The sequence below is a fragment of the Ambystoma mexicanum genome, chromosome 3p (assembly GCF_040938575.1).
Source record: "Ambystoma mexicanum isolate Mex_15411 chromosome 3p, UKY_AmexF1_1, whole genome shotgun sequence".
Classification (NCBI taxonomy): Eukaryota; Metazoa; Chordata; class Amphibia; order Caudata; family Ambystomatidae; genus Ambystoma; species Ambystoma mexicanum.
Window position 1 is genome coordinate 891,185,359 of NC_090925.1, and position 25,456 is coordinate 891,210,814.

A 25,456-nucleotide genomic window follows, 5' to 3' on the forward strand; every position below is an offset into this window, starting at 1 on the left:
GCACACAGAGACTCTGCTATGTGCGTGGGGGTAATCATCTTGAAGTGTTCGACTCCTGGGGGGCTTTCCCGGGCAGAAGGACCTCCAAGAACTCTGCCAGGTCCTGAAGGCGGTCATGAAAGGCCTTAATGGATGCAGAGGGTTCATCGTACTGGGCATCATCGTCCTCATCGTCCCACCCCCACCCCTTTTTTCACAGATCGAGAAGTGTCCCAGCCAGGGGACACGGGTGCCAAGGGGGTCCCCCCCTTAAGTCCGGCTCCGAAGATGTCATGATGCATACCCCCGGCATCTAGACCACGTCCATCAGCCCCGGGAGCAGGCATCATGTCGCCTTAAGAAAACCCAGCAACCCCTGCTAGGGGCTGTCTGGGTTCAGTCCTGGCGCCTATGGCGCCAGGCTCATAGGTGCACACTTACCTGATGCAGACCATGCTGCAAGAAGATCCAAGCCCAAGTGAGGCCTGGAAGGGACTACGTTACCTTAGGGACTATTTTGTTACTCGGGTGTGGTCGGGGAGGAATACCAACCTGGGACTACTTTGGAGGCTATTTAAACCACGCCCGAAGAGCAGCACACGCTTCGCGTTATTCTGCATCCAGCAGCGTAACATTCACCGTGCCAGCAGCAGCATCCAGCCTTCTGCCAAGGAAAGAAGCAAAGGTTAGAACAAGAGTATTACCCGATTTCTTACGTGATTCCGGATTCATCGCATCTTCAAACCAGAGGAAAGACTTTGTTTTAAAAGCGTTGCATCGCCAGCAGCAGCGCTGCGCCATACTCACCGTTCCACGCAGCATCTCTTCGATCCGGCACTGTCTCCATCTTTACATCGGCGAATCCCGGCACCTAAGGGGGACAAGAAACAACAAGGTGAGCAGAGAGAACAGACAGAGACAATCTCTTTAGCCGCCATATGCTTACCTGATTTTACCGCCAGAGGTATAATTCATCAGCACGCCACATCTTCTTATGCCGCACCTGTAAGATAAGGAGAAGCAGCAAGTTTAACCCTTGGCATTATTTACCGGACAGTGTTGGGTAACAGACTTTTACCGGAGCGCTTTCAGCTGTCAATCTTCTTATTGGGTCAAAGCTGCAAGATAAAAGAGGAATTGGACAGGAGTGAATTCCAGACATTTTGAACTCTTAAGAACTAAATACTTACGTCTCTTCGCCAGGACCTTGTGGAGTCAGGATTCGTCTACAACTCTTCCAATATCTTCAGGCCAGTGAAGTAACTGGTCATCAACGCACCCCTGCGTGCTTTGCAGGATGGAGGGCTCATCCTTCAAGAATATAAGGTGAGATTGCTGAGAGGGCGCTTCAGAGGTGATTAGTGGGGAGGACATTGGGGGTGCTATCACTTGAATCCACAAGTGGCTAAATCCATCTCTCCACTTGTAGGAGAATAGTTCTACGGGTCAAGCAGACAAGATTAGGAGGGCAGATCCAGTCAGTCATCGGTGCACTACGCAACACGTGGGTGGAGGCTGCAGCAGTCCGGGTCCGACCGACGCCCCTGTGGGAGCCAGGTGAGCATAACAGAAGACCAGTCCAACGGCTGTTGAGAGGGAGGCGTTGGTGGTACAGAAGTAGGTGGAGGGGTTTTAACAACCAGTAGGGCCTGAACCGGGGGAGGGACCGGCACTGGACAGGCAGCGCTGGAAGAATGGGAAGAGGGGCCATGGGAGGCACAAGCTGCGGGATGAACTTATTCACTATATACTTCAGGAGCCCCTTCATCTGAAGGGAATGCATGAGGAAGAGTAAGCGCTCGAAGATGTGGTCCTCACATGCTGCCAGGTCCCTAGGGGCATAGCCCTCCAAGGCGCTGGGCCTCCGCTCCTGGCCAAAGCACTGAGTCGCTCAGGGCGTGTATCCCTGAGACCACCAGATGCCTGTACCATGCAATCCGTTGCCACTTCCAGAGGGATGGGGACTGGGATCATCTTGCAAAGCCCATTCGATGGGCGAAAGCACATGCAGGCCCCGAGTTGGATCCAAATTGGCCGCAGCTACGTGCCTCTCTGCCATTTTGAAGCCTTGCACCACGACCTGGTTGGGAGGGTGCGAAGGCCCTGAGCCATGGGAAGCCTCGGACACAGGAGGATACAGCTTGGGTCTTGCACCCGAAGCAGAAGCATCAATCTCAGAGATCACTCTGGTAGGCGCCGAGCCCTCAGCCGACCGGTAGTCGTAACGCCTGACTCACGACCTCTGAGCGAGCTGTAGACGTGCTGGATCATGTCGAGACAGACTCTTGGAGGTGGCACTCGACAATCCCTTACCCCTTGGGGTGAAGAAGAGGACGAACTTGATTGCCTTTCCGAGGACAGCTTGGTAGGGCCCTTGAGGCCCTTTGCTTGGGAGCCAGTAGCCAGGACAGCCTCAGTTCTGCTCCCAGAGTGCCCGGAAGAGCCCCCGGGCCCTCAGCTTGGGAGATGGTAGCCTTTGAGGCCTCGGGCCTGCCAGAACCTGAATCTGAGGAACCACTATCTGTGGGAACCCCGGGGAAGGAGTCGCCGCACTGTGGAGCCGTGCTGAACAGATGGCTTACCTTGTCTTGACGAGAGGTCCTGGAGACAAAGTCCTCAATGTGGCACGGTGGAGAAGTGTGGAAGATCTCCCTCCACCGCGACAACCAATTCTTCAATGCCCTGTGACCGAGAGCGCTGCAAGCCAAACATGCGTTCCAGTGGTGGTTGGGCCCCTAACACTCAAAACAGAGTGCATGGTGGTCCAAGGCCGTGAAGGAGCGATCGCATTGTAATTGTTTATTTGTAAAGTGCTTATACATAAGCGAAGTGCTTCAAAGCACTTCCAGGCGGTGTTAGGCAGAAACCTGTGCAGTTCCCTCTGGGACCACTGCAAAAGATTTAGGACTACAGGTGTTTGGCTGTAAACCCACTTGGTAGCAGTCTGTACCACACAGATTCACTTGGTAGCTGTGGCTGAGCAGTCAGACTTCCCTCAAGAAGAGTTAGGCAGTATACAGGGTATTCACAATAGGTCAAGAGAACACAGTAGAACGAGTAAACACTGACCAGGGCTTGGTGTAAAAGAGATATAATTATTTATTTTAAAACCACATCTAGAAAAACACACAGGCACTAATAGTAAGCAATTCAAAAACACGGTCACTAAAAGATATACACTCCCTTAGAAGAATATTAGACAAGTCTTAAGAAAAGCCCCACTTATTTTCAGACAGCGGTGAGCACTTAACGTAGATGGCACTCTAATAGTTCGTTTTAAAAAGGGAGAGAAGAGCAGAGAACAAGTTGAAACAGATCCCCAACACTTTATTCAGAACATAACAAGAGAGCAAAGGAAAACCGTGAAGTTAGAGTTCAAGAGGCCGGATCCACTTCAGAGGATCCAAACGAAATGTGTCCAGGGTCACACGGTTGCAGTGCACAAAAGTCTTGTAAAGGTTCAAAAAGGAGTTGGACCAAAGAAAGGGACCAGTTAGAGGGTCAAGGCGGCCAGCCCAGTCCAGAAGGTTAAGGGGTTATTATTACCTTGTAGCAATCTTTAGAAAGGGAGGCCTGGCGGACACGGTACCTTAAAGTGGTGAGAACGCTCCAGCGGGGCAGTTGTTCCTGGCAGCGGGTGCAAGTCGGTGCTTCGTCCGGGGAAGAGAGGATCTCGTTGTGGAGGGAGACAGGAGTCCGTTGCACTGCCAGGGAAGAAACCAGCCGCGGAGTTTCTCAGGTACAAGGAGCGGTCCGGTGATTCGCTGTTCAGTGGTGAGTGTCTATCCGGCTGCCGGGGGGCTTGGCACGGGCAGTTCGACCACAAGCCGGGCTGGGGTGCGAAGAAAGAAAGGTAAACTGGTTGTGCCCACCAGTCAGGGGAAGAAGCCTCTCCAGCCGGGAGATCTTCTCTGTCGTCGGGAAGTGGTGAGTCGGTTCTGCAGGGCTCCACCGGTGGTGTCGTCGTGGTAGGTCGACTCAGCTTCTCCCTCGTCGGATTCTCAGGTCCTGTGGCGACTTCCGAAATTCCAGTCCACAAAGCCCTGCTTTTATGCAGAAAACCCCCATTCACTCAGCCTAGCTGTCACTCAAACATGCTAAGTGGTGAGCCAGACAGCTCACCACTTGGGCCAATCACACAAGAGTGCGACCTGAGTTACCAAGGTAACTCGGTCCAGGGTGCCTTAAACCCCCTCCCGCACCCCCTGTGGTACCCAGACAGAGTGGCACCACTTTTGTAGGGTTCTGTGGAGAAGCCCGCAAAAAAGTGGAACAAAGGGCTCGACTTGGGTTGGAGTCACAGAAGAGAACACAAACGCCATTTTAGAATAGAGTCTTGGCAAAAAATACCAACCGGAGAATTAATATTAATTAAATAAACCGGCGGTATGTTCGAGGCTATGAGAATTCAATAATTAAAGTTGGTAGCCTCGAACAATGGGAAAATCCCATAGGAAAATATTCGCGGTCGAATATAAAAAGTAGTTTCCACTGCCACCAGCCAAAACTCGATCAGGGGGGACGGAGACGTGCCCCCTCAACTAACAGACCCCGGGGCAATCGAATTGCCCCGACCAGTATGTCCACAATATGATGGTTTGTACTGGTTTCTGTTAACAATTTGGGACTAGTAAAGCCAATGGTGACTTTACATGCCCTGGGATACAGTAGTCAGTCCCAGGGTATGGAGTCTATGGTGGGGTGTCACTATGACACCCCTGTGTTACTGCACGGAGGGTGCTGTGTAACACACATAGGAAAAACATATGAGACCCTATGGAGTAAAGGACCCTATAGCCCATAAAACACATTACCAGTCAAAGGAATACCATAAATCATGTTCAAGAGTGGGAGAAAAAAAGAGTCTCACTCTTAGCAGGAGGAAAAAAACAAACTCCAGAAATCCAGCAAAGCTTCTGGGGGACTCGCTAGGTTAGGAAATTCAGCCTAAAGAGAGAATTCTCCCTAACAGGCGGGAAGGGAACAAGGGGATATCATCGTCTTTCTTAAGGCTTGAAGATTCCGAATGAACTAACAGCAATAACAAGCTTACTGGGCCAGGGCATGTCTACTAGTTTAAGTGCGTGACAAAGAGTGGGGGGAGAAATAGGGGGGGGTCGAGGGGGAGGAACAAATAAGACAAAGAAAGGGTTGGTCATCAATGCGCCTATGTATGCAGGCAGCTAGGGAGAGGAGGACCGGACTGAAACATGCTAAGCCTAGTACATTAAAGGTCGTGCAAGTGAGCAGACAGAAGTGTGTGGGAGGGGGGCAAGTGCGTCCAGTCCAGCAGGGGCCAGGGTTAAGTGCAGAGTGGGAGCCACTCTCATGGAACGTATTCCGAGCGCAGTAATGCGAGGCAGAGTGCGGAGGCCCTGAGGCAAGTGCAGGACTGACGGGGGAGCCTGGTACCTGTAAGGCTCTGGAGGTCACCAGGCGACCAGTCAGCTGACTAAACAGGTTGGGGATGACAACGAAGGAGGGATGCAGGAGAGAAGAGAAAGGAGGATAACAAGGGAGAGTTAGAGAGAAAGAGGAAGAGAAAAGGAATGTCTTGCGGAGTTTCTGGAACTTAAGTTGGTCCGGCTCAAGCCAGAGAGAGGCAGGTAGGCTGTTCCAGAGGCAGGCACTTGCAGAGGATAAGGATCTACCCCTAAATCTTTGTTTGGAAAAACAGCTCACCCGCAGAGAGTTGGAGAAGGCCGAGTGGAGGGCTCTGGATGGTTAGTATTTAGGAAGAGAGCGTTGCAGATAATAGGGGCCCCAGCCCCAAAAAGCCTTGTGGACTATGCAGGTGGATTGAACTTGATCCTTACGGCCACGGGGAGCCAGTGGAGGGATTTCAGCACCGGAGAGATGCGTTCCCTGGGCTTGAGTCCAAGGATAAGTCTTGCGGTTCTGTCCTGGATAAGTTGAAGAGGTAGGAAGATTGAGAAAGAGTGTTGCAGTAGTCCAGTCTGGATAGAACCAGGGCTCTCGAGACAGTGAGCCTCTGGGGGAAGGTGAGAAAAGGTAGAATACCTTGGAGTAGATGCAGGTGGTAGTTGGGCATTTTGCACATGTCGGAGATATGAGAAGAGATGGAGAGAGTAGATTCGAAGATGACCCCCAGATTTTTTTCCTCGCTAGAGGGTGAGGGTGCAGGACCAGAGTAAGTGGGAAAACAGGAGCAGGGGTCCCAATGAGGACGATCTCTGTCTTACTGGCATTAAGGCAGAGATCATTAGCAGCACACCAGGACTGAATTACGGACAGTCAGGGATGAGCGAGGAGGAAGAGGCCGAAGGTAGCCTGAAAGAGAGCTGTGTGTCATCCACATAACACAACGTTGGAGGTGAAGGCAGAGATCATGTGGGGCAAAGGGGCCATGTAGACATTGAAAAACCAGGGGGGTAGATTAAATCCCTGGGGAACACCACAAGTAGAGAAAGTGAAAGAGGAGAGAAAGGAACCGAGTGCTACGTGGGAAGGACAGTCAGAGAGAAAGGATGCTAGCCACGCCAGGGCTTGATCAGTGATGTCCAGGGTCTCACGGAGACGGGAGATCAGGATGCTGTGGTTTACTGTATCAAAAGCAGAGGAGAGGTCAAGAAGAATGAGGACATAGGGAGAGTTAGAGTTAAGGTTTGAGAGCAGGTCTTCACGGGTGTTCAGAAGAGCAGTTTCTGTGCCTCTGAATGCTCTAGAGCCAGACTGATGGTCATGGAGGCAACAAAGAGATTCAGTGTGAAGGGTATGCCGAGAGATGGCCAAATTCTCCAGGAGTTACCCAGGAAAGGAGTGATGGTGATTGGGTGATAGTTAGCCAGAATAGTAGGGTCGGCAGAGGGTTTTAGGAGCAGAGGGTGAACAAGAGAATGCTTGAAAGAAGTTGGGAAGACTCCAGTGGCGAAGGAGAGGTTGCAGAGGTCAGCCAAAGCTGGAGCTAGTGAGTCAATGTTGTCCTTGATGGTTTTGGGGGCCACCTGTTTGGAAGAAGCTTTCATAGCCTGGATTTGTCTAGAGACCTCCTCAGGTGTGACGAGGGAGGAGAGAAGAAGGGGAGTGGTGGGGCGGCCAAGGGCGCCCAGGAGATGATGGTGCATGAGTGGGTGCAGAGGAGAGAGAAGACAGGATGTCCTGTGTTTTGCTGGCGAAGTGTGCAGCCAGGGCCGAGCAAAGGGTCTGGGTGGCTGTGGTAGAGGAAGAGGCTGCAGTAGGATTGGCCAGTTACTTACCAACTTTGAAAAGTTTGTCTGTGTTGCTGGATGCCGCAGAGATGCAGGCTTGAATATGGACTCTTTTCTTGGACCGGGAGCAGAGTCTATATTGCCTTTGCAGAAGACGGCAGGCCAGCTTGTCAGAGGGTGCGCCTGAAGATCCTCATTTCCGTTACGCTACCCTGCACTTGCATTTAAGGTCAGCCAGGTCAGAGTCATACCAAGATTTGCACTTTCAGTCCGACCCTCGTGACATGGGCAAGGATGTCAAGGGTATTGGAGATGGAAAGGTGAACGTTAGAGAGGGCTGTATCAGGGTGGGAGTCAGACGCAAGAGTAGGTGGAATAGAGTAGGTGGAGGCAAAGGCAGCCAATGACACTTTTTTCATAGGTTGGATGCAGTGCAGGGTGTGCCAGTGATAAAGGAAAGGAAAACTTCAATTGAGAGGAGAGAAGAGTGATCAGTCCATGAGAGTGGAGCGGTGACAGGAAAATAGAGACTTATGTCTGTGGAGATAAAAGCATCCAAGGTGTGGCTGCCAGTATGAATCGGACCAGAAGGTAGAATGGAGAGAGTGCGAGTTGCATAGGTTGCGGAAAGCTCCTGAAGAGTCAGGAGAGTTAAGATGTATGTTGAGATCTCCCAACAGGAGGGGTTGGGAGGAAGAGGAAAGGAGAGAAGATGCTAGGTAAGCGCATCTGAGAGGAAGAGGGTGGACTGGCCTGGTGGCGATAGAAAATTGGCCATAGTAAGAGAGAAGACAGGAGAGAGCGAGAGCCTGCAGACCAGGCATTCAAAAGAGAAATAGGCCTGAGTGGGGATGGTGGAAACAGGAATCCACTCTGGAAACATTAGGGCAACTCCCCCTCCTGGTCTGTTAGGCCTGGGTTGAGAGAGAATCTTGTAGCCTTCAGGGCGAAGATTGTCAAAACTTGTGATAGAGCTGACCTTAAACCAGGTCTCTGTGAGAGCAAGAACATCAAGGTCCAAGTGTTCCAAGAGGTGGCAGATAATGGAAGAGTGCTTGACACTGTGGAGCGAGAGTTAAGCATGGCAACATGGAGGAGATTGCTATTTCCGAAAAACTTACCAGGGGAGGATTTGGGAGGTGGGCAGGGGCACAGAGGTCACCACCGTAAGCACCGCAGGTGTCAGAGAGATAGAGGCAAGAGAAGGCAGAGAGGCCGAAGGCAGTGCAGGCAAGGGAGCCGGGACAGTGGTACAGTGGTAGATGGAAAGGAGCCAGTGAGGAGGAAGGTAGAAAGTTGAGGGAGGAGCCTATAAAAATAAGGAGGTTGGGTTTAGGCCCTTGTACCAAGATGGTATCATTGCGATAGACATATATGATGACCCAGGAGGTCGAAGAGAAGGCAAAAAGTGCCACCCAGCGGGTGTCACCACTGATGTGTGAGGAAGAGTAGGGGAAGAGAAGGGCCACCATATGTAGAGTCAAAGGGTCGGGGGAGGGAACGACAAAGAGAATGTCCGTGAGTCTCTCTTTGGCAGATGCACTGACGTAAGTGTCAGCGATAGGAAGGCCTGGGTTGGAGCCAAGTGTGTCCTCCTTAAGTTTCTTCCTGACAGACTTGGTGAGAGGGGAGGCATAGGAGATAGAGAAGCAGTTAGAGAAAATAGGAGCGATAGAGAGCGCCATTGAGAGGGGACAAGGTGTGGTGCACTTAACCAGGCTGAGCAACTGGGGCAAGAGGGAGGGCGTCGACAGGAGGGTGCAGGCTCACAAGGAACACAATAGGGGTGGGAAATCAATGGGAGCTAAAAAGGGGGTATAAGGGAGCAAGAAGCAGAGACAATACACAAGCAAGGAAGTAGATTTGATATCTAACTTAGCAGATCACAACGCAGGATGAAAGCACACCTAAATTCAAGAATTGAGACACAGGTATACCAAAGCAGTGCAGAAGTGATGGCAGTGTAGAGGGGGTTCAGGAAATGCAAAGAGTCAATCTAGAGGGTGGGTCATGAGCCAACAGAGATAGGGCAATGCAAATACCTAGAAGGCAGAGGGTGAGCGTCACAGAGAGATAAGGCAGGCAATAGAACAAAAGTCAGCACTCACGTGATGGTGGCAGGGATGCCAAAGTCCAGGGCACAAGGGAAAGGAACATGACTTTGCAGCAGTAACAAAAGGAAGGGCTGCATGACCAGCCAGGACTGGACAGTAAGAGATATGGCCTTGGATGTGGACCATTGGAGAGGGGGCCGGATAAAGCCTGCCGGTTCCCCGATAGGCCCAAAGAATGTGTTGGGGAGGAGCTAGTGCCTTCCTGCACCCCTCAAGCGCTTTACAATTAGGCAAGACTTCTCTAAACACTATAGCACTGAGAAAGCTTATTTCATGCAAAAATAATCACACACAGGTGTGGCCAGCCACTAAATGAAAATAGTATTTAAATAGAATGTGCAAATAACTATTAATTGAATGAATTTGTGAAAATGTTACATTGTATTTAGTTGTCTCAGAGCACGATAAAGAACAGAATCCCCTGTGCGAAAAGAAATGCAGCCTGTGTTAAAATAGATTACAGGTATTGCCGTAGTGTTCGCTAAGCCAGGCAGAGAGCAAGAGTTAACTCAGCAGCTGTTTTCTGTCCATCAAAACACCCAGGCAGGCTCACATACCCAATGTAAAAGTATGGGAAAATGAGGTTTTAAGGGGAATTACTTGACCAGATAAAATAGGACTATATTGAGTGAAGTGTGGAGATGATGGTGGGAAGGTGTGTTTATATATACATGTTTATAATATAGAAAATGATAATAAACAGGAGCTACAAAGTATTCTTTCCTATGCAGCAGTATGCTAAGTAGTTTTGTGCTAAATGTGAACCAGGCCATTCAAGAAGGAAGACTGCAGAATCCCTTGAAAGGAAAGGAGGACAGTTTTGGATGAGCTATGCTAATATCCAGTAACCAAGTTAAAAAGTATATAAAGGCACCTGCTTGCCATCAGTCTGAAGGAGCCGGACACTGAATTAGGACAGAATGCTGGTCGAGGAGTCTTTTGCCCCCCTTCCTCATTTTTATACAGATTAAATTGTTATCCATGCAAGACTAGACTCTTGGCCTGAATTCCCTAGAGGGATGAACTTTAATCTGGTGTGAGGATGATAAGGGGTACCCCAATATATTTAAGGGGTACCCCTCTAAATTGGGCGAACTTTAAAATGCTGTGGGGCCCAATCAGCATGAGGGGAGGCGGGTGAAAGAACTCAGAGGTGCCTTCTAAATGAGGATAGAAAGTGGCAGCCATCTTGGAAATGCTGCATGGCGCCTGTGATTGCAAAGGGCACACAGGCAACTTTCATGAAAAGCCCACTACCCGCAGTGCAGTCTGCCCATGGAGCTCTAGCAGGCAGTGGATCTGCATGCAGTAAAGGCCCCTCAGTGATCACCCAAATTACAATAATTCATTTAAAAAATAGCAACATTTTCTTTTTTCGTAATTTCAAAATCAAAGCATACCGCTCGCAATATAGGAATGTTGCCAGCAGAGGAATAAAGTCCTCAGGGACGGTGTTACGGGCTCCAGGTATGCAGCAGTAGGAACGGGGTTCATAAGGCACATCTCGTGAATACTCCTGCAGCCAACATGCGCCGGGGGAGGCGAGTCACCGAAGGGAAGTTAAATAAAATTGAAAAAAACAAAACGGTGAGCAAGCAGAAAGCTAAAAAAGTCCCTGCGCTGGCTGCCAGGTCCAACACCGTCTGTGTGGAAAAAGGGACTGAGGTGAGGCGCCGGATGGTGGTGCCTCTCCTGGAGCATTTCCATGCTCGAGGCCGCACCCTTGCACGCTATAATACATTTAAACTTTAATTTTACGCTGCCAGAGGTTCTGATACTGTTCCCATGTTGGAGAACACCCACAAGGATTGAGGAAAGGGGACAGGATGTATGAGTAAGACTTTCTCCCTGATTATAGCATAATATTTTGACATTTTTAAAGGCCATATTAGGTAGGGAAGAACTGCCAAATGGCAAGATACTACGAATGTATGAGGCGTCGAATCTCCCCCTTAGTAACGAAACACTGAGGCATAATCAAAGCATCTACTATCAGTTGCCAGCATGTAAAAAATAACGAATAACTAATATTACGAATGTGGTGACTGTTGGCCTTTGAGGCACCAGAAACACCTACAAAATGTTTTTAAATAAGAAAATGTGCATATGAAAAATGGCTCAGTTGTTGGAGGCTGTGCATGATAAAAAACAGAACTGATTTTGGGAAATTAGTAATCTTAATCTTAGGGGATACAGACAAAAGAAATAGCATACAAGGCAGTACCAGAGAAGATGTGGGGAATACCCATTTTCAAAACCTGTATACTAATAGCAGAAACTTGGGCGCAGCTATGAGTAGTGGCGGAGACACCAACATTTTTAATTCCCAAAAAGCAAAGGCTTTTAGATTGGCTGAGAATAGGGGTGTGATAATATACAAACAAGCGGTAAAGAACCGGGTAGCTGTAGATTTCTTTAAGGCAGATCCAGAAATCAGGACGCCTATTGTCTACCGTCTATTTAACGCTATCCCGGCTGAGTTAGTGGTAACTGCATCATGGCCAAAAGCTGCGTTAGTACCTGTACATAAAATGGGAAGGCATGAATATCCTGCAAATTATTGCCCTATTCTGCTCCTAGATGCAGACAGAAAAATCTATGCATGGGTAGTTTTAGAGAGGTTGCAAATATGGGTAGAAGAGCATGGGGTAATTAATCATCTGCAGGTCGGATTCCAATGACGTCTTGGCACAGTGACCAGACCTTTTTTCTCTCTGCATTACAGCAAAAATATGCTATCCTTGGGAAGGTCAATCTATATGTAGTCTTCATAGATTTTTGAAGACCGCATTTGATGCTGTGCCCTGCGGCATGTTGTGGAAGGATCTGATTGATAAAGGCATACTTGATCATCTACTTAAAGCCATTTAATTGCTTTATTTAAACAATGAAGCAGCTATATGGTGGAGCATAGCCATGTATGACTTCACATCTAAAAGATACAGAAGGGAGTCAGAGGGCTGCGTTCTTAGTCTCACTCTGCCGACTCAGTAATGAGCTAATAGAGCACATGCTTCAAATTGAGATGGATGCCCTACGTCTAGGACCCGATGAAATTATGCTTCTCTTATTTGCAGATAACTCCATTCTTATCTTGACCAATCCAATGGGGCTTAAGTAGCAATTTAAGCTCTTCCATGATTGTAAGACGAGTCTTGAAATTGATACATTACAGACTAAATCATTAAGCTTTCCCCTTCAGCGTAGAAAACCTGTGAGTTGGCTATCCTAAAGGATGGAGCACGCTTACAGCAAGTTTCATCTTACGATTACCTGGGGTTGAGATTCACAAGTAATTGTAAGTGGGCAGAGGAATAGGACAAATCAAATCTGACCCTTGAACGCACAAGCACTCCGATAGCAAGATGTGTACGTGCACATGGTAATGGGGCTCTGGCACCTACAGTAGAGACTTAGAAATTACAGGCAAGCGCAGTGGAATTATATGGTACTGAGCTATGGGTTTTTCACAAAATAACACATTTGGACAGAGGAGAATCACCTAATCTGCCCTTCTAACTCAAAATCAACCTTACGCGTATTGTTTATGAAATAGAGATTAAGCCAGTCCTTCACTGGATATGTTTGTATTTTTCATGGGTGGAAGATGCCCACAAAGAGGCACTCCAACACCTGTTGGCACAAAAAGGCACAGTGAGTCATATAAAAACATGCAGACTACATTAGGTTTTTCTCAGCTATGCCGACTACATTAGGATTTTATCAGCTATGGCTTAATCGTGTTAGTATTACCATAAAAAGAAAATCCAAGCTAAAAGAGCCATACAAAATGTACACACCAAGGTGTTATGCGAACGGTCGACCCTTGGCAGTGCATATTGGGAGATGAAAATTGAACCAGACTATGAGGAATATCTCGGTTTTGTTAATCCTGCTTCACATGTTCGTTGTACATAAGGTTCTGTCTTAACAAGCTCCACTTAGCCCAAGTTAAACACTCTTGGAGTGTGTTGAATGAGGAGCTATACCTTTGCAACAAGGGAAGGGGGTGAATGCATCACATTTCCTCTTCGTCTGCCTTAATATGTGGTAGTGCACCGCTTACATTTGAAACCCATGTGTAGGAGAAACCACATATGTACGAGTAGCAACTTAAGTTGGGTGATACAGGTATGTAAATATGCTTTCTGTACAGCGCTTTGGCAAAGGCGCTGTATAAATGACAAATCATCATCATGTATGTTGTCTGATGCAATGCTTTTTTGTAAATCATCAGGAGATAAGAATGAGATTTATATGGTCTTTAAGTACATCTATAGGACCTGGTTAAAAGATCAAATTGAATGGGGAACTCTCTGTGAAAACAGTGAGAGGACTTGCTATTATTCCGTTTTAGAACATTGATGCATTTTTATCAGACAGATTACTGTTAACTTTGTAACCTTGTACTTTCATCAGTTTGGCATTTTATTTTGCATAATAGTGTATGTATGTATGGTTTATTTGCAGCTTCATAATTTTTTTCTTTTCAATGCATTGATGAATTGTATGTTTATTACCTGTATGGCTGTTAGACAGAAAGTTGAATAAAGCTTTTGTTGATGTTGAATTCTCTTTTTTGGCTAATCCCTACGCCGCTAACACCCTGGAGAGCTCAGTTGTCTCGGGAGCATTTATCAGCGTTGCATCTCTTGCCCGCCTCCTCGCCCATCACGGGTGGCTTTCTTTCCACATTTTTTCTCTAGCTAATGTGTCTTTTTCTCTGCAGCATTCTCATTCTTTTGTTCCTGGTGTTTAGTAATCTTGCCAGGTTCCCAGATGCATCGTTTTACCTCTCCCACTAAAGATATCCAACAGCCTTGATAAAGTATTTTCTCTTAAGTATTATCACTGGGCAATGGAGCACTGAAGCCTGCATCTGTTCAGGCTGTCTGCATCACTGACTCCCTGAGCATGATCTCTTTCATTCTGTGTATCCACGTATGAGGTGGGCCCAAGAATTTGAAACCCTATCCCCAATCCTAAACCCTATTTAACAACTAATACATTTTATGTTAGATGTACCAGTAAGAACTCACTCTCTGCTTGATGTCCATTCTTTAAATACAATGTATACATTATTATAAATAATAACAATGTGAATAGCCCACTTTGAAAGATTTTTAAAGCAATTAAATCCCTCTTCTTTCTCCAGTTGCTAGGGAACGATGGCCTAATTTACTAGATATCAATAGGGTGCCTACAAATAAGCGCCTCATCACACACTCCAGAGACATCAAGGCATTCATCTTCAAATAGGGGCAGATAGTATGCACATCGCATATAATTGTCTTTCAATCGTCTTGTATCCCCAGGTGCCCTTGGATTACAACTGACAGTGTCATAGGGTATGTACTTGTTGCTAACCAGACCCAAGGCTTTTTTCATATAGGAGATTTGGGTTTGAATTTGAACAGTGATTTAATGTATGAAACATTGCAACACTATATATTGCAATAAATTAGGTATTTAACAGATAGAGACATTCTTAAAAGGATTACTGATCTTGTACAAAAAAGATAATTAGAAAATAATATAACTTTTTATGTGCTTACTTCATTAACATCTGGTTGTTCCACATAGGGATCTAATCGGTCTTCAATGAAGTCTTCTTTCTCTAAAATGGCACTAGAGAAAAATGAAGAAAATTGAAAGAGTTACTATAACGCTAACACATCTGTATGGAGATGCTAAAATAGCACCTACTAGATGCATCAGATAAAGTAAATTAATATATTGCCATAATGTATGCTTTTCTGCGCAGGTCACAGCTTCACAAATTAACCCCCCTCCAACCCCCTGACTCAACCCTCCAACTGTGTTTGAGTACAGTGCAGACACAAGTGATGTCATGTACCTGGGCTATGTTTTGAAAATAAGGTGCAAACACAGGTTAGGTTGTCAACATTATAAGACATGTGGCCAGGAATAAGGAACAAGTTACTTACCTGTAACTATTGTTCTCCAGCATGGGTCTGGCATGGATTCACATGCTCATGAATATTCCCCGTTGTCAGGCCGGGAATCCTCGGTAAAAGAAAAAACAGTTTCACTTTCACTTACAAACTATATTTCTCCTCTAAACCAATCACTGAGCTCTGGGTCATACTGCCGCCAGCCAATGAATGCCCTCTCCCTAAGCCCCTCCTCTGACAGTCATCTTTAGATTTGGTAGCACATAAAGTGGCAGTATGACCAAGAAGAGCCGCAGAGGGACAGGAGGGAGGGTTTACTTGTGAATCCATGCCAGTCCCATGTTGGAAAACAATAGTTACAGGTAAGTAACTTGTTCCTTCTCCAGCATGGGGTCTGGCATGGATTCACATGCTCGTGAATAAAGAATACATAGCACTACAACACTAGACAACTATGGGAGGTGGCAAGGCTCAACAGAAGCAATTACTCTTACCCTCCGGAACAGGCTAATCTTCAAGCAAACAGGTTGCGTAGCACTGCTTGGCCAACCCCTGGATTCCTCTCTGGAATCTGTTGACGCAAAAGAATCTTGTGAAGGTGTACATGGACCTCCACGTAGCAGCCCTGCAGATGTCCAGCAGGGGCGCAACAGACAGGAAAGCCGACGTCGCAGCGATCGCTCTGGTGGAATGGGGTCTCGGAAGGCCGGGCAGTGGTCCCTTTGCCAACCGGTGACAATGTGTGATACAGCCGGAGAGCCACCTGGAGATGGAAGCCTAGGACAAGGCCTTCCCATGGTTCACAGGACCAAAGTTCACGAATAGTTGAGACGTCTTCAGGAAACTCTTTGTGCGTGCCACATAGAATTTCAGAGCACGCGCCACATCCAGGGAGTGCAAGGCCCTCTCAACCGGCGGCAAAGGTTTCAGAAAGAACAGAGGCAACACCAAAGGCTCGTTGAGGTGGAATTCCGACTGAACCTTTGGCATGAAAGAGGGGTGCGTCCGCAGCACCACCCTCGTGTCAAATAAGGTTGTTTGCAGCATAGTGCTGGGATCTCACCTCCCCTCCTGGCAGAGGCGAACAAGGAAAGCCGTTTTCCACAGAAGGAACTTGAGAGAGGCCTTATGCATAGGCTCAAAGGGAGATCTGATGAGCCTCGTCAGCACCACGTTGAGTTCCATGCCGGGGCCGGCGCCTTCACTGGCGGGAACGGTCAAAACAGTCCTTTGAGGAACACCTTGATGAGACGGTGAGACCAAAGAGAAGACCTTCCTGGAGACATGGTGTTGTCGGAGATAGCCGCCAGATGCACCTTGATAGAGGCGTGCGCCAGCCCCACCTTGGCCAAGGACAACAAGTACGGAAGAATATGCAGGGCTGTGACCCCCAGAGGGTTGATCTTCTGCGTCCGGCACCACGTTGTGAAACTTTTCCACTTGTGCCTGTAGCACTTCAGAGTCGACAATGCTTTGGCCCTGGCAAGGACCTCGCTGCAGTCCGTCGGTAGCTCGTACCCACCAAACTCTAAGGCTGCAGGAGCAAAGCTTTCAGGTTCAACGATCCTGGGTCGTGATGTAGGATTGCGCCTCCTACTCTGGGGAACAGATCTGTGACCACTGGCAGCTTAACCGGGGGTGACGTTGACAGGCTGAGAATATTTGGGTACCAAATCTGCCTCGGCCACACCGGGGTGACGAGGATCAGCCTGCATCAGCACTGTTTGAGTTGATTGATGACTTGCAGCAAGAGAGGCAACGGAGGGAACGTGTACAGGAACAGGCCTTCACACGCGAAGGAAAACACGTCCCGCCATGCTCCTCGGCTGGTGGAACCTGCTGGCGAATCTCTGGCATTTGGAATTTGTTGCTGTCGAAAACAGTTCGATCTGAGGTCTGCCCCACTTGCGGAAGAGGCAGTCCACTTGATCTTGTCGATGTTCCCACTCGTGGCAAGAGCGCAGCTCCCTGCAGAGGGAGTCGGCGATTGTGTTCTTGACTCCTGCCAGGTGAAAAGGTGAAAAGGGATGAGGAACATCTCTTGGGTGGCGGCCCAGTGCCACAAGTCCTGCATCTCTCTGGAGAGTGCTGGGAACCTGGTGCCCACCTGCTTCCTGATGTAGAACATTGCGGTGGCACTGAACTCCTCGTCGAGAGAAACCTTGTCTGCAAAACCTCCAGACACCTGTATCCACTGAGTGTCCAGGGATTCTTGAAGGGGTCACATCTGCAACCTGCAAAGCCGGATCAGATAAATGCATGACATCATGCCGAGCAGCGACTTGATGGTCCGCACTGTGGCGGCCATCAGTGCCAACAGCCGTTGCACCTTGCCCAGCATGGCTGCTATCTTCTCTTTCAAGGGGGCTGCCTGGCAGGTGACCGTGTTGAGCCTGCCACCCAGTGTTAGGGAGAATTCTCCTTCAAGGGCTAATTTCCCTCACCTAGTGAGTCCCCCAGCAGCTTTGCTGGATTTCTGGAGTTTATTTTTTCCACCTGGTAAGAGTGTACATCCTTTTTCCACTCTTACATGTGTTTTGGCCTACGTGTTTTACTCATTGTGTGATCTTGGGCACTGGAGCACACCACTCCAGGTGCCCCTGTTCTTGTATGGGTTACACAGCACCTTCAGTGTAGAAACCCAGGGTTGTCTTTAAGACTTCCCTCCGACTCCATTTTGCTGGGGCTGACTACTGTCCCCCAGAGAAAGGTAAAGATGCCATTTACTTTACATAGTCACTTTTACCACAGACCCAGTACACCCCATCTTACATGGAGTACTGGAAAGGGCTAATCTGTACCCCCTTTCTGTCTGTACCTCCCTGAGCATTGTTTCGCTCTTTTAACATTTAGACTTGGCTGGTGGCAGTGGTATCTACCCTAACTTTTCTACCGCGATTATATTAGATAAACGTGGTACTGTTCTTGACTATTATATTAGTCTCGAACATAAACCCGCTTGACCAAATCGTCTTTCTTTTGGCTCCGGCTGGGTTTATTCACCATTTCTTTTTGTTAAAGTCCTTCTTGCGTTTTACTTTGCATGGCAAATTAGGTTCGCCTTCTTTGTTCACCGTCTTTTGGCGGGTTTCTGCAGAGAAGCCCTCCTCTTGGCGCCTGGGTGTCTAGGTAGACTGAATGTGAGGAAGGGGTGTAGTCACCCCCTGCACAGAGTATCCTAGGAAACCCAAGTCGCACTTTGCCATGATTGGCTGAGGTGGTTGTCCAGGTTGGACAACCCCCCTGCTGCGTGATTGACAGCAAGACTGTGTGAATGGGGGTTTTGCGCATAAAAGGCAGGTCTCTTGGGCTAGAAGTCAGAGTCGCCACTGGAACTACAAGGAACTGAAGAGAAGCGAAGAGAACGACGGCTGCTGCAACTACCCCATTCCGGTGAAGCCCTGCTGCAGTCCTGAGCTATCTACCCTTCAACAACTAAGAAGATCCAGTCCGGAGTCTTCTTCCCGTGAGCCTGGTGGGGATAACCAGCTCATCTTCTTCAGCCAGAGGTCGCCGTCGTGGTCGAAATCGCTGCACACTGCTGTAGTGGTCCGGATAGCTACCTGACGAGCCTCTCCTGTTTTTAAGGAGTGCACCTTTTATTCGTGTCGCTGCTGCCGGCTTCATCCCCGTAAGGTGCAGACCCCCTTCAGACGTCCTCCTTCACAACGAAGTTCCAGGAATCGTGGGTCTGCGGGGAAACCAACAGGAATAACTGCCAGGGCCCCAGCTGCAACAATGGAATAAGGTACTGTGTTCTGCTTGAGGCTTGTGGGGAAATCCCTTTTCTTCAACTTCAAGGCTTGCCCTGGTCTTCCCTCCTTCTTATAACTTTTGCTTCCGAACATTGACAATATCAAAGTACTCTTGGCTACGTTGAATCGTGAACTGTCTAACGGTGAAATCTTCGGCAACAGGCCTACGGTGTCACTTGAACTTGGCTCCAGCCCTTTGACTTTTGAACTCCTGTTTCTGAGTGTTTCTCGATTCTATCTGCCTAATCAAAATATTGCCTGTCATTTTTGCCTCCAACTCCCTCTGGGTATCTCAGGTGGTAAGTGTGTTTTTGCCCTGGTAGCATTTCATGTCACGGATACGCGTTTATTTAGTAGACCGAACTGTCAAAAAGTGATCACAACCGTATTTGCGGTATCGTGTTTTGTTCATAACACTGGTTCATTCAAACACAAGGTACTTACCTTGAGACATACTGTACAAAGTGAATTGGTTAGTGGTAGTGTATTTAACGTGCGGTTTTATTTAAAGTTTAATAGAGGTGTTGTGTTTATAACTGATGGTTTAAAAATAAATGTACTTATATTTTTTACCTGAAACCTTGAGTCAGTGTTTGCTTGAGTCACAGTAATTGTGATTCCTTTGTGTAATCTCTGCTACTGCTCATATACTCTTGAGATAAGCCTGGCTGCTCCGCTACTGCTACCACTCTGACATAGTAGTACAGGCTTGTACCAAATATAAACTTGTATTGCCACCTGTAGTCTTAATTGTGTGTAGTGGTCCCTAAGGGCACTGCACAGAATTCTGCCTAACACCCAGCAACAGTGCATTCTGCGATGGTATCAAGCAGGACTTTGGATAGTTGATGGAGAGCCCCAGATCCGTCAGTAGCCGGACGGTCCTCTCCGTGTGTTCGGCGGCTACATACCTTGACTTGGCCCGGATGAGCCACTCGTCAAGGTACGGGTACACATGTATCCCTTGTAGACGCAGATGGGCCCTGCAGGTGCCAAGCACTTCGTAAACACCCTGGACGCCGACTTCAACCCAAAGGGGAGTGCCTTGAATTGGTAGTTCCTTCCCTGTACTACGAAGCGCAGGAACTTTCGATGCTTCTCGTGAATGGGGATGGGGATGTGGAAGTATGAGTCCTCCAGATCCAGCGAAGACTCCTTCCTTCCTTCTTGATTTTTTGGGACTTGAGGTATTTGTTGAGACGGCGGAGGTCTAGAATTGGCCTCCAGCCCCCGGTCATCTTCTTTGCCAAGAAGTATCTGGAGTAGACTCCGGAGCCCCAGAGCCGCTTTTGAACCAACTCTATTGCCCCTTTTCTTATCATGGCCCGTACTTCATGCAGGAGCTGAGGGATGTGCTGCTCCTGCTGGGCTACCAGAGGTATTCGCGGACACTTCCGTTGGAACTCTAGGGTGTGTCCATGGTCGAGAGCATCCAGCACCTATTGGTCGGTGGAGATCTTCCCCCACTCGCTGATAAAGCCTGCCAGCCGGCCTCCCACCAGGGTGCATGAGTGGGTGCCCAAAGTCCTTGACGGTTCAATCTTGCTTCGGGGCCAGTATGCCGCCTTGAGAGCGATGACAACGTCTGCCACCTCCTCCGGAAGCCTTGGAACGGCCTCTGTAGGCCTCCTGGGTCGTGGATTGAGAGGGTTGACGTATGAAGAGGACCCTCCGTCGAAACCCTTCAACAATCTGCCAGATTTTCTGCCAGAGGCATGATAGTATGGGAGGTGTTGAAGAGTGCCCAAGGCACAGGCCGTCTGAGTGTTGGTCTAAATGGCCTGTAACAACTCGTCAACGGCCTTCCCAAAAAGGTTGTCCCGTCGAAGGGCATGTCTAGAACCCTCGTCTGGCCCTCCTGAAGGAAGTTGGTGGCTTTCAGCCAACCATGACAATGGAAGCAGACACTGTTCCCCATCTGTCGGAACCCTGTGTCCACGATGTCCAGAGAAATCGTGATGGCTTGGCCCGATGCCACCTCCCTGCTTGTCGGTTAGGAACTCCAGCAGTGGGGCCATCTTATACCACAGCTCCCTGTCGAATCTGGCCAGGATAGCAAAGATGTTGTTGGCCGCCTTGAGGGTGGACGCTGCACAGTAGATTACTTTCCTTCCCATGGCATCCAACTTCTTCCCCTCGCTATCCACAACCCAGTTGTGGAATAAACTCCCAATGAGAATACAAAACAATTCCAATCATCTGGCCTTCAGAAAAGTTCTTAAAACTAACTTATTCTGGTTTGAATTTTGATGGCTCTGTGTCTCCTATTATGTTTCCCTCCTCCCTCATCAGCGCCATGATTCCTTCTGGAGGCCGTGCGCTTTATAAGAATTCAAATCATTCAACAAATCAATCCGGAGGGAGGGAGGATGAACACGAAGGGTTAGACGACGACTTCCTTGCTGCCACTGAGACCAGGAAAGGCTGCGAGTGTAGGCACATGGGTATGGACTCGGGCACCAAGTATTTCATCTCCAGCCGATCTCTCTTGGCCGGGGCTGGATTCCTTATCAAAGCCAGGCCTTCCTCCCAAACATCGTCCAGGAGAGGCACCGCCAAGATGGTCTTCCTCTTGGCCTTGTGTCATTGAAATGGGAACCCTTCCTTCCTGGTCTCCTCCGGTGTCAGTTGGAAGAGTTCCAACGCCCTGGTGACGATGGCATGGAATGATCCCACCTCATCGGGGAGAGGCCCTCGACTGCTGCGAACTGCCTGCCATGCTCATGTCGTCATCCATGTCTGTCATGTCCATCCCCATGTCTCTGTGGGGCAAGGCACGTGAGGGGGGTTGAGGTGGCGGCATAGGGTGCCGCATCCTTTTCTTCCACACGACGGCACCACCGGGCCCGGGGCAGGTGGTGCCTTCGTGTGGACGGATGCCTGGTCCTCCTCGTCCGAGGAAGAAATATCTGTGCCCTGGAGTATGGTTGAGGGCCCCCCGCCCCATTTTTTGCATCCCGAGGAGTCTGGTTCGGGCTCAGGTATGGCATCCTCTTCTCCGGTGTCCCCTCCACCAGCTTGGCCGATGCCTCCCGTCTTGGGGTCAGGGATACTCTGGCCACTGCCGGGGCTACCTTGTCTCGGTCAGCCCCTGTGGCCTTTGAGAGGGGGGCTGCCACCAACTCGATCGTCGACGACTTCACCTGGGCCGGGTCGGTCTTTTCCTGCGCCTTCGTCTTCTCTGGCCGATTTCCTCTTCGAGGAGGAGCTGGAGCGATGGCTGGAGATGGAGGCCGATATTGAAAATGAGCGCGCCCTGACCGTCGCGGGACCCGCCTCCGCGGCCCCCCACCCCGATGGAAATGTACTTGCGGTGCTTGGTCTTGTCTTGGGACCCCACGGATGGAGCGCCCACAAAGGACTTCGAAGCACGCTCTTGCGTAGGCCGGTCCTGGCTTAAGCATGCCCCTGCTTCCCAAACGGGGCAGAGGCCTTGGTGATGAGCCACGCCACCAGCCTACTGTGATTATCCTTCACGGCTCACTTGGAGAACCTGAGGCAGATTTCGCAATACGCTTCCTTGTAGAAGACAGCAGAGGCACTGAAGGTATTTGTCTTCCAGAAACACGTTCTGCAGTCCGCAGCTGGAGCAGAGCTTGAAAAGGGAGCTTCCCTCCTCCTCCTCTGAAATGGTCTGGAATGCGAAGAAGGCCGATGGCCTTCTGGAATCTTCGACGAAACTTCAACGCTTCTGCCCTTGAGGGGCATTGAAATTCACCAACAAACGGGTCCTCGCTTGTCAGCCAATGTAGGAAAGAGCACACAGGCTCTATTTGAGAAAAATAATCAAACTTTTTAAAAAAAAACTTTATTTATTATGCTCTACATTACAACAAGAGAATGAGTAGCTTGCAAGCAGTAAACTGAAATACAATCATCATACACAACATAGGTGCGACATGTACCAGGGGGTAGGAGACCAGCAAGAAACATAATATGCAAGAATACATGGAGGAACAGGAAGGATACATCTTTCAGCCATTAACTAGAATTAAAGATGAGTCATCAGAGTCTGTATCGGGGTGTGCTGATATAGAGGAGATGTAGGCACGGAATGGAGCCCAGACATTCCTGGGTCGTGATGCCAATGGTTGCTGGGCTGACCAAGCCTCCTCCACTTCTGAAGCCCAGGTCACAGCTTGACGCCAAAGAGTAGGTGTGGGGACCCCCGGACGGACCCAGCATAGCAGTATACAATGAACAGCCAACAACATACACAAACCAGTTAGTCTTTTGGCGTTGCGGCCCAATTCAGGGACATCATGAAATAGACAAACCAGATGAGTCGGGGAGATCGTGCAATCCAGAATGTCAGACAGCGTGGATCAAACCTCTTCCCAAAACCGGGAGAGGTGCGGACAAGACCACAAAATATGCATGTAGTTCACATCATCCAAGCCGCAATTTGGGTCACTGGGGACGGTGGTCCTTCGACATATGGTGTAATCTAATCGGAGTGTAGTGGAATCTGTGAAGCACTTTGAATTGAATCAACTTAAAGTGAGTGTTAAATGAGACGTCATGGGTGCGAGCACACATGTGGCTCCAACGTTGGTCAGTCATTTCGATCCCCAGCTCCCCCTCCAAAGTACATCTGAGTTTATCAAATGGAGGGGAGGCCTTGGCCAGAAGTAAAGCGTAGAGTCTGGAGACCTTCCCTCCAAAGGACATGGTATTCAGGAGTTCAGCCAATATGGGCTCATCCGGTGGAATCACAGGAATTCTGGGTATCTCTTTTTAAGGGAACGGCGAAGACCGAAATATTGGAGAAAATGGGAGGGTCTCCTGCACAGGGATATAGGGAGGTCTGGCCATTCAATAAAGTTACCTTGATGGAAGGAATCTCGAACATTCCCGAACCCCTAGCCGGCCCAGCGATGCATTACAGCCAGGGGAATACAAAGAGCCTCCCGGAAGAAGTTCCATAGGGGAAGATTACCATGAAAGGGGTGAGGGGTGTCAGTCAACCTCAGTAGTTTAGTTAAAGCCATTGATGCAGAGCCTACAGGGTCCAAAGGTTCAAATTTACCATGTTGTGAGGGGAGGACTAGGGTACGGATATCGCGGTCCCCCACAGGAAGCTTCTCGAGCTTGATATACGGTGGGGGATTCGTAGGTACAAACCAGTGTGAGGCATGTTTTGCCTGGGCTACAATCCAATACCTTTTTAGAAATTAGGGACACTAAGGCCGCCCTTAGACATGGGTACAGTTAGAGTGTGTAATTTAAGGCAGACCACCCCAGAATGCCACAGGAAGTTATTCACGATGAGTGTCAAAGATTGAAAGAACTCATTGCCTGGCCACAATGGGACATTGTGCTACCCCAACTCCTCTAAGTTCCTCAATCATCTTCAAAATACCAATTTTGCCTGCCATTGAAATTGGCAGTGTAGCCCAGCCCGTACATTTCTTAGTGAGTGCAGAAAGGTATTTCCCGAAATTGGCAGTGTGTAGAGGATCAGGTTGACTAGCAACCACTACCCCAAGGTAGCTAAATTCATTCTGTGACCACGTGAACCCCAGGGGATCTGGAGGGGGGGTAGGGGGGGGAGTAGCTTCGGTCAGTGGAAATAAGCTAGATTTGGAGCAGTTCACCAGGAGACCATAGATCTCACCAAAGTTAATGACGTCATCTAATATCGGGGAGCGAATGAAGAGGAGAGCGTTGTCGGCTTATAGGGAGATGAACTCAGGATAACCAATAAGTCTCAAACCTCTGTGTGCATGTCTTTGACGTATCCTGTCGGCCAGGGGTTCAATGGCAAAGATCAAAGGGGAGCAGGGGCAACCCTGTCGCTTCCCCCAGGCAATTTGAAAGGGGACCGAGCATCTGTCCTCGGTGCGGACCCTGGCCACTGGACTAGAGTAGAGAAGTTTAACCCAGGCCCGGAAACGGGGCCTGAAGTTGTCTTTGAGAACCCGCCAGAGGTAGCTGCAGGAGACGCAATCGAATGCCTTCTGCATGTCCAGGTTGGCTGCCACGGCTTGTATCTATATGGGAAAGAATATTAAAGAGACGCTGCAGATTAAGGGATGTAGAGCGCCCCGGGATAAATCCCGCCTGATCTGGGTGTATAATATAAGTCATATATGGGCCAGTCTGACAACCAGTACCTTGGCAAAAATCTTAACATCGCAATTAATAAAGGAAAGTGGTTGATACGATCCACATTGGGTGGGGGACTTGCCTGGCTTGAGAAGCACTGAGATCATATAGCTTCGTGAAGGGCCGGGGGGGGGGAGGATACCCAGTTCACACGATTCCTCCCAAAGTGCATGCAGATGAGGGGTCAGACGGGTTTTGCACTGCTTATAAAATTCAACTGGGAGGCCATCAGAGCCAGGTGCCTTCCCAGAGGCCAGGGAGTCTATGGCTCTAGAGTTTTCGTCAGCTGTAATCGGTATATCCAGAGAGTCCCTGGTCTCGGTGGAAAGGACCGAAAGTGGGAGGCTGTCCATGAATGCCTCAACGTCTCCTGCCGAGACACTGTTGGAATATAGGGATTCGTAAAATAACCAGAA

At 49.0% G+C, this 25,456-nt stretch overlaps 1 protein-coding gene across 4 annotated transcripts in view; it reads right to left on the bottom strand.

Annotated features, from left to right (window-relative positions):
• Window positions 1-25,456, bottom strand: part of CHD6 (chromodomain helicase DNA binding protein 6) — a 2,307,824-nt gene that overhangs the window by 835,969 nt on the left and 1,446,399 nt on the right. For all 4 annotated transcript variants that reach the window (XM_069652122.1, XM_069652123.1, XM_069652121.1 and 1 more), the window contains exon 26: window positions 14,818-14,890. In XM_069652122.1, the coding sequence (XP_069508223.1) occupies window positions 14,818-14,890 (73 nt within the window). The remainder of the gene's footprint in view (window positions 1-14,817; window positions 14,891-25,456) is intronic.